At 29.7% G+C, this 12,040-nt stretch overlaps 2 protein-coding genes across 2 annotated transcripts; one reads left to right on the top strand and one right to left on the bottom strand.

The window, feature by feature from the left end:
- Window positions 1-2,184: 2,184 nt before the first annotated feature.
- Window positions 2,185-6,626, top strand: LOC131596962 (RNA polymerase II C-terminal domain phosphatase-like 4). The gene is made up of 6 exons (XM_058869686.1): window positions 2,185-2,410; window positions 4,016-4,131; window positions 4,803-4,980; window positions 5,357-5,652; window positions 5,790-6,005; window positions 6,142-6,626. Exons 1-6 carry the CDS (start codon window positions 2,185-2,187, stop codon window positions 6,433-6,435), a joined length of 1,326 nt encoding a protein of 441 aa, XP_058725669.1. The 3' UTR covers window positions 6,436-6,626.
- Window positions 6,627-6,965: 339 nt separating this feature from the next.
- On the bottom strand, window positions 6,966-11,373 carry LOC131599006 (E3 ubiquitin-protein ligase RGLG4-like). Its single transcript, XM_058871530.1, has 8 exons — window positions 10,914-11,373; window positions 9,250-9,334; window positions 8,672-8,812; window positions 8,382-8,593; window positions 8,067-8,146; window positions 7,881-7,986; window positions 7,511-7,638; window positions 6,966-7,357 (listed from the first exon to the last, which is right to left on the bottom strand). Exons 1-8 carry the CDS (start codon window positions 11,190-11,192, stop codon window positions 7,066-7,068), a joined length of 1,323 nt encoding a protein of 440 aa, XP_058727513.1. The 5' UTR covers window positions 11,193-11,373; the 3' UTR covers window positions 6,966-7,065.
- Window positions 11,374-12,040: the final 667 nt, after the last annotated feature.

A 12,040-nucleotide genomic window follows, 5' to 3' on the forward strand; every position in this document is an offset into this window, starting at 1 on the left:
TGTAATAATTTAACCATTTAATTTGACTTTTTTTATGCATAAAATAAATGACATTAGTTATTAAAATTTTACACACACAAATTGTGTGATCTCATGTTTGAAGTATGATAGTAGTGTTTAGCTAATAATAATAATAATAATAATAATAATAATAATAATAATAATAATAATAATAATAATAATAATAATAATAATAATAATAATAATAATAATAATAATAATAATAATAATAATAATAATAATAATAATAATAATAATAATAATAATAATAATAATAATAATAATAATAATAATAATAATAATAATAATAATAATAATAATAATAATAATAATAATAATAATAATAATAATAATAATAATAATAATAATAATAATAATAATAATAATAATAATAATAATAATAATAATAATAATAATAATAATAATAATAATAATAATAATAATAATAATAATAATAATAATAATAATAATAATAATAATAATAATAATAATAATAATAATAATAATAATAATAATAATAATAATAATAATAATAATAATAATAATAATAATAATAATAATAATAATAATAATAATAATAATAATAATAATAATAATAATAATAATAATAATAATAATAATAATAATAATAATAATAATAATAATAATAATAATAATAATAATAATAATAATAATAATAATAATAATAATAATAATAATAATAATAATAATAATAATAATAATAATAATAATAATAATAATAATAATAATAATAATAATAATAATAATAATAATAATAATAATAATAATAATAATAATAATAATAATAATAATAATAATAATAATAATAATAATAATAATAATAATAATAATTTTACCCAATTTAATTCCGCTAGAATCAACTCTGTCAACCGTCAATCCAAACACACCCTTAAACTATTTTACTATTCTTTATTCAATTAAATAATTATGAATATCTTAAATATTCTAAATATTTTATTTTAATAATTTCACACAACATGAATGATAAAATTCGGTTCGATTCCAAAAATCTTAGAAAAAGATTTATTGAACCGGGAGTTTATTCTGAACCGGCCGGTCTATTTATTCTATTTCCCTCAAAACCTTTATAACGAACACGACGTTCAAATAATCAAAAACTCGCAAAACCCTTCCCTCCTAAACCTCTGAACTAACCGCGCCATTGCCGCACCACCGTAACGGTTCCTCGCCGGAGCTCCGTTTCTCCATTCTCATCGGAAAAACTCAGGCGAGTTTATCTTTTTCGCTAAACTGATTCTAATGCTTCGATTTCGATCATTTCTCTATCTCTATCAGTTTTTTCCCCTTCCGTACGCACATATCTTTGGTGAAATGTCGATTATAACAGTTAACAATTGAGTTTCATGTCTCAGTTCACTGAGAATTTCTTGATATTGCAAAGAATCGTGATCGCATTTTGCAGAAACATAAAAAATCTTGATGTTACGGTGTGATCAGTGTGATCGTGGTTGCCAACGTTTTATTCAAAATCTTGCTTCTTGTTATTTGAATTTTCGTTTTATTTTGATTTTTTAGATTGTTCGGTTATTTTTTATTTGAATTTTTGGTTATCTTGATGTTGAGATGTGAGCAATGTAGAAAATGTGAATACATGTTGTTATGTATATCTTGTTATGCATGTCTGATGCATTTCAATTTGTTGTATGCAGCGAGTTTCATCAAACCGTTTGACAGAGTTGTATCTCGAGTATACAAACTTGAGATTCCTTGTGGTTAGAACGTGTGATGTGAGCAAGGAAAGTTGGATCGCGAAAAGAAAAGAAATCTCTGAAATTTGGAGATCCTGTTAGAGTAAAGGTAAGGGGAGAATCATCAGTTTTACTACTGTAAGAGTTTATATTGATAGTGTTCGTATAATAGCGTATAAGATTGTATACGAAAAAAATGTATAGTACTTTAAATTGATTTGAAGTTTCAACTGAAAATTTTGACTGTATGTGAGCCAATTATGAGTAATTGAGTGGGTGATAACATATTGATATACCTAAAGTTTCTAAATTTCCATATAATTAAGATACTTCTTTTGATGTTAGCTGCCACACTGTTTTCTGTTTTTACTTGACAATTGATTGTGGTTTGTGTAGTTTCTTTATTTATGGATATTACTTCCTGATTTGGCTTTGTTGGATGGCAATAATACAGATGAGTGATGTGACAGATTCATCTGACAGTGATGAGAATGATTACCTTATTGCATGTCTTGAGAAGGACCTTATTGCATGTCTTGAGGATGAACTTGATGAAAATCTTGAGGATGAACTAGATGAAAGTTCATCCAACTCATCATCAGATAATGAAGCTGAAAGCCAAAATAAGTTAGAGGGTTTCAGGTGCTCTCCATCACCTATTTCATATTATATGGTTATTGGTATTAGCTAAGCTGTTGCCAAGTTTTATTTTTTCAATTTATTGAAATTTAGAGGACTAGATATAGAGTACTGTGGTGCTTATATAGATGAATTTTATCTAAACATTTTGTTATAGAGCACAGTGACATTTCATTGATCAATTCAGCTGACCCTATTCAGTAGGAACAATGTTTTTTTAGTATTGTAGTTGGGTGACTTTAATTAAATTTCAGTAAGTTGCATTCACTAGCTACTTTCAGCCTGTTTTAAGTGATTTCTTTTATCATCGATGATTTTCATGTTGACTGTTTTTTAATGTCTTAGGAGTGATTCTTGTTTCCAAAAACTCGTGAAAGATAACAGTGGGAGGTGTTAACTTTTAATTACAATTAGTGCTCGACCATCAACTATACTATTGAATGAATATTATCTAGTAATGCCTTTTCTTCTTAAGTACTTAAATGTCAAATGATAGTGTGTTTATCTATGTTTTGCTTAAGTATCTTCACTATTGTATGACAACTTACTTTTCTGGTTTGTGGAATTGTGAACCATTTATGCTTTTAAAGGAAAATTATGCCAAGTATTCTATCTATGGGACTAAATGCTTGGGGGTAAAGAGACACTAACAAAATAAGTGCAATGTGATAGAGATTAGGATATGGTAGAAACACTTGAGTTAAGAGCCATATGTGTTAGGACCGAGAATAAAATCATTGAAGAGAAAGTTTCTGTCACTTCCATTGTAAAAACACCACTAGGAGGCATTTTTGTAGCACAGTCCAATAGTAAAAGGTGAAGGAAAACTCAAATGACCTATTTTTTGACATGACCCGTGAGAGAACATTTTTGTATTGTTTGATCCATGTAGCATACTCCACCTATCGAAAAAAGATTTTGATTATTGTTATTATGGAATTGTGAACAAATTAGCATCAATCTATGGGAGAGAAATGATTATAGGGTTCTTAATTTTTGTGCCTATGTATGTATTGCTGAGTCAACCTAAGGGACAATTATGTATTCTTTGATTTTTTTTTTTGTTTTGTGTTTTCTAATAAAATTTCACTCTGCTACACTTTAATTTACAAACTAAAGCAGAACTAAAAAACGTAAGTCTGAAAGCACCGATGAAATTGAGGGGTCTACTTCAGAAGGTACCATGGAACAAAAAATAGGTAATTTTGATCATTTTAGTTGTTTCTTTCATTTTCTTTGCTAGGAACGAGAATCCATCAAGCCACATATGCATGTAAATTTTCAAAAATGTATTCATCATGCGCAGCTTCTGTTTTAGAGCAAGTGAACCAAACCAATTTTTAAGAGAAGATGTGATAATGTCTGTTAGTTTATCTGCCATTAAAGCTTTGTCGAACTATTTCGCTGGTACAACCTAAGCTTGTTTGGCGTGCATTCTTATATGTAGTCTGCGCTTTAACTGAACGGTCCCCCGTCTCCCCGAAGTAATACCGTACGCTTCATACCACCTATTTTTTTATCCATTGGATAACAAGAATGCCATCAATTTATTTTCAAGTTCTAACGGATTAGACCATGCACCATGTTTTCGCATGTTTGTGAAATATGATTATGAATCTCATACGACTGTCTCTAAATTGTTGCAGTGCCATCTGTAAAGGTTGGTGTATGTATACATCCTGGCTCATTTGGAGGCATGTGTATATATTGTGGGAAAACGCTGGATGGGGAATCTGGTTTGGCATTTGGGTTCGTACACAAGGTACACATTGTTTCTGATAATTATCTTGTGGTACTAATGATTTAGATTTAGATGGTTGTTGTTGCCGCATGTCGCTATTTTCAAATGAATGTCAGATCAACTTGAAATAGCTTAAAATGTCGCCATGTAGTGTTTGCTTTCTGAGAGTCAGGAATAATGATTTGGTGTTAGATAGCTTAAGAGATTTGTGGTACTAATAACTTAGATTTAGATGGTTGTTGTTGTTGCCGCAGGTCGCTATTTTCAAATGACTGTCTGATCAACTTGAAATAGCTTGAAATGTCGCCATGTAGTGTTTGCTTTCTGAGAGTTAGGAATAATGATTTGGTGTTAAATAGCTTAAGAGATTAGCTCTAGAGAGGGTAACACGACTACTAGTTAATGATTTGTCATTGTTGTAAGTTAGAATTGGGACTCTCTATAATGTAGCCTTATTGTATCATTCCTGATAGAGTATTGGGCACTCTCAGATTTAGTCCTATTGTATCATTTTGTCTTTTAGGTCACATTGATTCAGACAAGCTTCACAATAAAATCCTATTTCATTCAATTCTTCTGTCTTTTCCTATGAATTCTTGTTGTATCATATCATATACACAACACAATTATTCTACATAATTTGGCCAAGCAACAAGTTATTTAACACGATGGCGATTTTTTCGTATTATCAGGGACTAAGACTTCATGATGAGGAAGTTTCTAGATTGTGCAATAACATGACGAATTTATTATGCCGTAAAAAGCTTTATTTGGTTCTGGACCTAGATCACACGCTGCTAAATTCTACTTCCCTTCATCGTTTGAGCGAAGAAGAAAGGCCTATGATAACTCAGAAAAGTTATCTAGAAGGTATACTCAACCCAATGCACATTTTCTTTTGGTAATTGGCATCCTTATATTTTTTTAGAAGTTTTGCTTAATGCGCCTCATGTTTGTTGTTTTTATTACGTAAAAATTCCATTATTTTTCATTGTATTTCCATAAAAAAATTCTTGCATTTTAGTAAATAGGGTATCATGTACACAATAGTTTTATAAATAGATTGACTTGCTAACTCAAATTCTTACATTTTAGTAAAATTAGGGTATTTCAAACTCATTTATATAATTCCTCATCACTTCATCTGTGTATTTTCTTTAAAGAAAATCTTGATTTCACCTTTGCTGTTCTATGACTTCTTATATATGCTGCTGCTTTCCTAACCTTGTAAATGATGAAACAATATATGTCTCCAAAGGTAGCCTCTTCAAAGTGGAGCATTTACAAATGGTTACCAAGTTGAGGCCCTTTGTCCGCACATTTCTTAAAGAAGCAAGTGAAATATTTGACTTGTGCATATACACTTTGGGTGATCGGAACTATTCATTAGAGATGGCCAAGCTGCTTGATCCTGAAAGGGAATACTTCAATGCTAATAGTAATGTGATTTCTCGAGATGATGGAACTCAAAACCGCAAGAAGCATCTCGGTATGGTGTTGGAGAATGAAAGTGCAATCCTAATTCTTGATGATACAAAACACGTGAGTGCACTGCTAGTTTCTGACTTGTTTTGGCTGAATTATTTAATTTATGTAGATTACAATTATGGAGAATCTATAAAATTAAAGTTATCTCATTTTATTGTGATGTATGAAAGTTTTGCAAACAAATTTGTTAGGTATGGCCGAAGCACAAAGATAATCTGATATTGATGAGGAGATACCTCTTTTTCAATTCAAGTTGTGAGCACTTTGGCTACAAATGCAAATCACTTGCTGAATTGCGGATAGATGAAAGTGAAGCAGATGGAGCGCTTGCCAAAATGCTTGAAGTTCTCAAACATATACACTACACTTTCTTTAAAGAAAATCATGTTGACAGAGATGTGCGGCAGGTAGTCAGTTATCTTGTTAATATTGGTCTGTCTTCTACTTCTTGCATCTTGTTAACGGAAATATAAGCTAATTTGTCATGCCAGTATGATATATATTCTGATGATTTAATTCTTGCAATCAATTCATGTTTCCTAGGTTTTGTCATCACTTCGAAGTGAAATCTTAAGAGGATGTGTGATCGTCTTAAGCCGTGCTTTATGTCGTGATTTCCATACACTCAAGAAGATAGCAAAGAAGCTAGGAGCTACTTGTTTAAATACACTTGAGCCCAATGTGACACATGTAGTTTCTAACAGTGTTGGAACTAGGGAGTCCAAGTGGGCACTGGAAGAAAAAAAGTTTTTGGTTAATTCGCAATGGATAGAGGATGCAAATTTCTTCTGGCAAAAGCAGCCTGAAGAGAACTTCTCCGTCGAAGAAAATAACTAGTTTGTCGTTGTATAACACTGCTCTGTTGATAGTTTGTTTCGATTTTATAGTAGGCCAATCAACTACTAACATCCTCATTCTGATTATGGAAGATACTTCATTCGATGGTGAAGTGGTTCCGGTATTCATCTGCACAGTGGATTGTAAATTCTTTTCAAGTTAATTTGTGTTCTGGGTTGTCATGATTTCGGAGAAGACTAACCCGGTTCAAGAGTTTGCCCAATAAAAGTGTTGTATCCTAAGAAGTTGTATAGTAGTTTAGAAATACTTACATGTAATCTAGGAAATTGTACAGAGTACAGACATTGAATATTGACAGATTTTTACTTAATTCTGAAATGAAAATATGAATTGCATTTTGATGTAAGATTTTCTGCAAAATGTTACTAGCATGATTTATGATTATGGTTCATTATAATTTTTATTAATTTTTTTGTAAATGAAATGTTACTTGAAAAAAAATTTAGAAACATGGGTTAACTGTTTCTTGTAATTTAAAAAAATCAATTAGATGTTGAGGGAGTTCAAACTTACAGAAACACATATCCACTTTTCAACGTCTACGAAACTAATTATATTAAATTTACAAGAAATCCATGTCGAGTTTTTAAGCTCCATAGAGCAACATCATCAACCACTGTATACTCTAAGACGACTAGTGATCCTGACTCTACATATTGGACAATGACTTAACTTTGATGCACAATCTCGACAAGTCATGTGCCCACATCCAAACGCCAAATCTCTTCCTTCGGTCAGACAAACAGGACATGCAGATTGATTTTGTTCATCTGTTGTTGGTGGTGGTGGTGCTGCAGCTGCTGTCGAAATGGATGGTGCTGTTGAAATGGTCGGTGCAGGACGAGAATAAATAACAGGAGGAGCTTTTGGAATTATTCTCTTTGCTCTTCCAGTTACGTGCCTGTTATCCATGCATACACAAAGAGAAGAAGAAAACATAAAGATATCGCGTAAGATTGCATAGACGTATAAAAAAAGATGTGTGAAATTCTAGTGCGTGTCATTAGCATAAGACTTATTAAAACTATCTTAGGTTAATATTTAAGGATCATACCCAAGTTTTCGAAATTCGATGCATGCTTTGTATTGGAAAGGGATCTCCATGAGAGCGGCCAGAGCAAAAGCTGCTTCTTTCTCGGCAGGGCTTGAGTTTTTAGACATAATCTTCGTGAAATTAACAAACTGTATAAAACGGAAAAATTATTTGACCAATAGATAAAAAAGAATGTTACAATTTTCTTCTGGCAAATCTCAGTTGTTAGATTCATTTAACGACTCTAGGGACTTTATCAGATAGATTATCCTATATTTGACGTTTCACTGAAGAAAGTTGAATATATAGAAGTAGAGCACGCCATATACGAATTCAAGTAGATTATAACTTATGGAGCATATTTTTATGGTATAATATTGCAATGTCATACCTGAAAGTTATCGAAATCGCGAGCTGGAATCTTGTCATCGAACTTTTGCATGTCTTCCCAAGGTCCATCGCCAACTCCAACAAGAACTATCGCAAGCGGATATGCACTGTATCATAAACAAAGAATGAACATAGATTAAAAGAGTTCATGGTTTCTAAATAACATTTACTCCATCAAATTATCTACCTTGCATTAGCAATTGCTTTGATTGTCTTCTCTTCTTGAGGACTTAGTTCATAATCATTAGTATCTACACTTCTTGTAACCTTAAAATGAAACAAAACTTTCTTGTCAATGCGATTTGAGAAACATAATCACAAGTTTCAGTATCGTGTCAGTGTCTGACACATGCACAGACACGTTTTTTTTTTCAGAGGTGTCGGTGATACAGAGATATATATATATATATATATATATATATATATATATATATATATATATATATATATATATATATATATATATATATATATATATATATATATATATATATATATATACCTGACCATCTGCAATGATAACCAAGACATGAAATTGGCCATGACTTTTCTCAACTATGTCTATTGCAGCCTCAATGACTGGAGCATAAGAAGTTGGTCCTGAAAGTTTCAAGTTTGGAACAACTTTTTTGTAGCAATCTAAAACTTCCTCAAAACCATGGCAAGGTGAATGATCACTATGAAAGCTGAATACTTGTTGATCATGTGTAGTAGCTGTAAAATGAATTGAAAAAAAGCTATTAATTACATTACTTTTTACATGTTATAGTTTAAGGAATAGAGAGAACTTACCATCACCAAAACCAAAGCATGGAATCAAGTTATCATCATCAAATGGAGCCAAAGTCTTGCCAATAATTGATATGGCCTTCTCATAGGGGTTAGGAGTTTCTCCAATTGCATGTAGGCTTCTATTATTGAATGAGACTTTACCTTCAATAACAAATTTGGATTCATTAGCTTCAACGAAAAATTATAACCAATGTTTTAAAAACCGAACAGAAAAGCTCAACTAGTTAAGCCAGCAACTGACATTGTTGCATTGCCTATTGTCTACGGCTCTATTATTAATTTGAGATATTCAATTGCAATTTTATCTCAATTCAAGCTTTAGTAAGGCCGTTGAATCATAATCTACATGTTTTTTTAGTATAAATCGGGTATCTTCTCTGCGCAACTGCAGAGACTAATCTCTCGAGACAGAAAAGACTTAGATGTTAGGATTAACTTTTAAAACATAGATTAAAATCGAAACCTAACCATATATAACAAACTTTAGGTCTAAATCATGGACTTTTACATATAACTTGCATGGCATGGATAATGGCTTATTGATGGAATCACTTATTTGTTTGAATGGTAGAACTTACCAGTCCATTCATTACTCTTTGTGAAATCAATTCCAAGGATGAGATTTGATGACTCTAAACCTTCTTTCCTAAGAGCCGCAATAACCTATAAAATATAATTTCTATTAAATTCATAATAATTTGAATTGTTTCTCTTTAAAAAAAACATATAAAACTAATAAAATCAAAATCTTAATCAATAAGAATGGTTTGGTAATAAAGTTTACCAAATCCACCCTATATAGGATCTTAATATAGTAATATAGTAATGTCTTTAAAAAAAGGTTGTTAACTCTAATTAAAGAAAAAGTAACATGCTTCCCCATACTTTTAATATTCCTTTTCTCTTTTATTTAAAGACAAACAATTTAATTAGTGGTGTCTATGGTTCAAGCTAGTGGTTCATTAGTCATTCCTTCCATTAACAAACATTTTCATTATTTTTGTTACAATTTCTTTAATGCTATGTTTGGCACAGAGAAGAAAGTGAAAAGAGAGAAAGAGATAAGAAAGAGATTGTAAAGAGAGAAATATGAGAGAAATAGAGTAGATTTGATATAATGTTTGGTATAAAAGAAAGAGAAGAGAACTTGAAGAGAGAGAAGTGCATTTATTTTTGAAAGGACAAAAACACCCTTCATTAAAAAGTTAATGTTCAAATAATTTTTTATCATAATTCATTTATGTTATATAATTAATTTTTTTTATTTATTTGATTAATTATATTATATTATCTAGACTACTAAATTATTTAATTTAATTTAATTTACATAATTGTTTATGTTTCAAATCGCTAAATTAATTCCTTTGAAATTATAGACATTTTTCAGTAATGAATTAATAGAAATCAATGTTTGTGTATGACATCAAAATAAACCTTCAACGGTCAAGATTCTTCAACAATTTTTGGGAGCTTTTTTTTCAATATGGCAGCCAATTTTAAGAAAGTGCAGTTGATAATTGAATGGGTAAGAAAGTAAAAAACTTCTTTCTCTGCTCTTTCTTCGCTTATATGAGAGGAAATTGAAAACACATGGGTCCCACATTTTTTCATCTCTCTTTCTCATTTCTCTTCATTCCAAGCAGAAGAAGTTTAATCTCTCTCTTCAACTTCTCTCTCTCCCATTTCTCTCTCCTTTATTTCACCCAAACCAAGCATACTGTAAAAGATTATATTCATGAAACTTATAGACGAAGAATGCTAACTACTAAACTTTCTCACACGTCATTCTGGTATATTTAAATATCAGAGTCCAAACTCTAATGATGGCGTTCAACCTAATAATATCAATTTCTGCAAATTGTGTTAGTATTTGCTGCTAATTTAATTTGTATCTATACTTTCAATATTTTTTTTTATCAAACTTATATCAATTAAATAATTAATTAGCTTCTTGTTTGTGATTAATTATGAAAATAATAAATAATCACTTACACTCTTTAGAAAAATTATAGATTATCCTAACAAATAATTTATTTCACACAAAGAGAAGATTAATATTTGAATTTCACAAAAACATCCTAACAAAAAAAAAACATAAAACACTAAAAAAAATCTCTCAATTTATGATATATTCTTTCTAGTTCTAGACAAAAAATAAATAAAATGCTGCACTTAATTATTGGATAATCACTAGTAATTTTTTCTATTAAGAAAAAGTAATTAATATTAGAGAAAAACATACCTGTTCAAGGGTAGTGAAGTTATCTGGAATGAAATCATATTTCTTAGAAGGTTTCATGGTTTTTGAGGTTTGTCCAGAATCTTGTTTACCAAAACTTGATTTCTTAGACATAGAAGAAGAAGCAACTTGTGGTGGTGGTGGAAGTGGTAATGACATAGGTTTTTGATTTTGAGTATGAAAATTAGATGAAGAGATTCTTCCACCTTTTTCTCTATCATTCCTTGAAGAATGGTTTTTCTGAGACTCATGCTTTTTATTTTTACCTAAAAAATTTCCCATAGCATCAATTCAAATAACTAGGTTTATTTTTTCTCTATATATATTGAAAGATTGACATCATGGCATGTATATATATAGGTAAATAAATATGTAAATTGTAATGTAATTTTTTTTTTAATATGATCATAAGAAAAATAATAAATGAAGAGGAAACACAAAGGAAGGTGCAACTGGAAGTGTCAGTGGTTGGTTCCTAGAAAATCATATCATTATATGCAAAAGTAATTAAAATGATTGATTACTATATATTGGTATCTCATTCTATTCTTGGTGCTTTATTTTGCTTCCTAGCTTTGTACCTTGCCTAGTAAGATGCTCAAGAGTTGCTTGAGTGTTTATGGGTTTTAGTTCTAAAAGAAGAAGAATTAATGGAAAGAAATATGTAATTATAGATAGTGAAATATAACTTGATTTGTAATTTTATTTTTTAAAAAGACTACAAATATTAGTAACTTCAATTTATAGAGATAAAAGATTTATTTATTAAAATTTGAAAATTAAAAAAATATATGATAGTAACCGAAAATAAATTATTTATAAAATATGTTTTTAGAAAACAAAATAATATAATATTAATTTTATTTCTTAATTGAATTATTTAATCAATAATATTTGTATTTTTTGTAATTTACTAGTTTTTTTTGTTTTTGGACTCTAGTTCTTAGGGGAATGGATCCTAGTAATCCGGAACTTGTGTCGAGAGGTATGGACACTGGTCAAACATTGTTCCCAGAATTGTTACGTCTTTAACAGAAATTTCTTTATCACTGGAGTCCAACTGTTTGATTTTTTTATTTTATATTTATATTAAAAGATAAATATACAAATACATTTATAATGTTTAATTT

The sequence above is a fragment of the Vicia villosa genome, linkage group LG4, assembly GCF_029867415.1.
Source record: "Vicia villosa cultivar HV-30 ecotype Madison, WI linkage group LG4, Vvil1.0, whole genome shotgun sequence".
In the NCBI taxonomy this organism is placed as follows: domain Eukaryota; kingdom Viridiplantae; phylum Streptophyta; class Magnoliopsida; order Fabales; family Fabaceae; genus Vicia; species Vicia villosa.

Coding starts and splice junctions, on each gene's coding strand:
- LOC131596962 (XM_058869686.1), top strand. CDS start 2,185: ATGAGTGATGTGACAGATTCATCTGACAGTGATGAGAATGATTACCTT. Junction 4,132..4,802: donor CATTTGGGTTCGTACACAAG/GTACACATTGTT, acceptor TCGTATTATCAG/GGACTAAGACTTCATGATGA. Junction 4,981..5,356: donor TCAGAAAAGTTATCTAGAAG/GTATACTCAACC, acceptor ATGAAACAATAT/ATGTCTCCAAAGGTAGCCTC.
- LOC131599006 (XM_058871530.1), bottom strand. CDS start 11,192: ATGGGAAATTTTTTAGGTAAAAATAAAAAGCATGAGTCTCAGAAAAAC. Junction 7,987..8,066: donor AAAGCAATTGCTAATGCAAG/GTAGATAATTTG, acceptor TTTATGATACAG/TGCATATCCGCTTGCGATAG. Junction 7,639..7,880: donor GCGATTTCGATAACTTTCAG/GTATGACATTGC, acceptor CGTTTTATACAG/TTTGTTAATTTCACGAAGAT.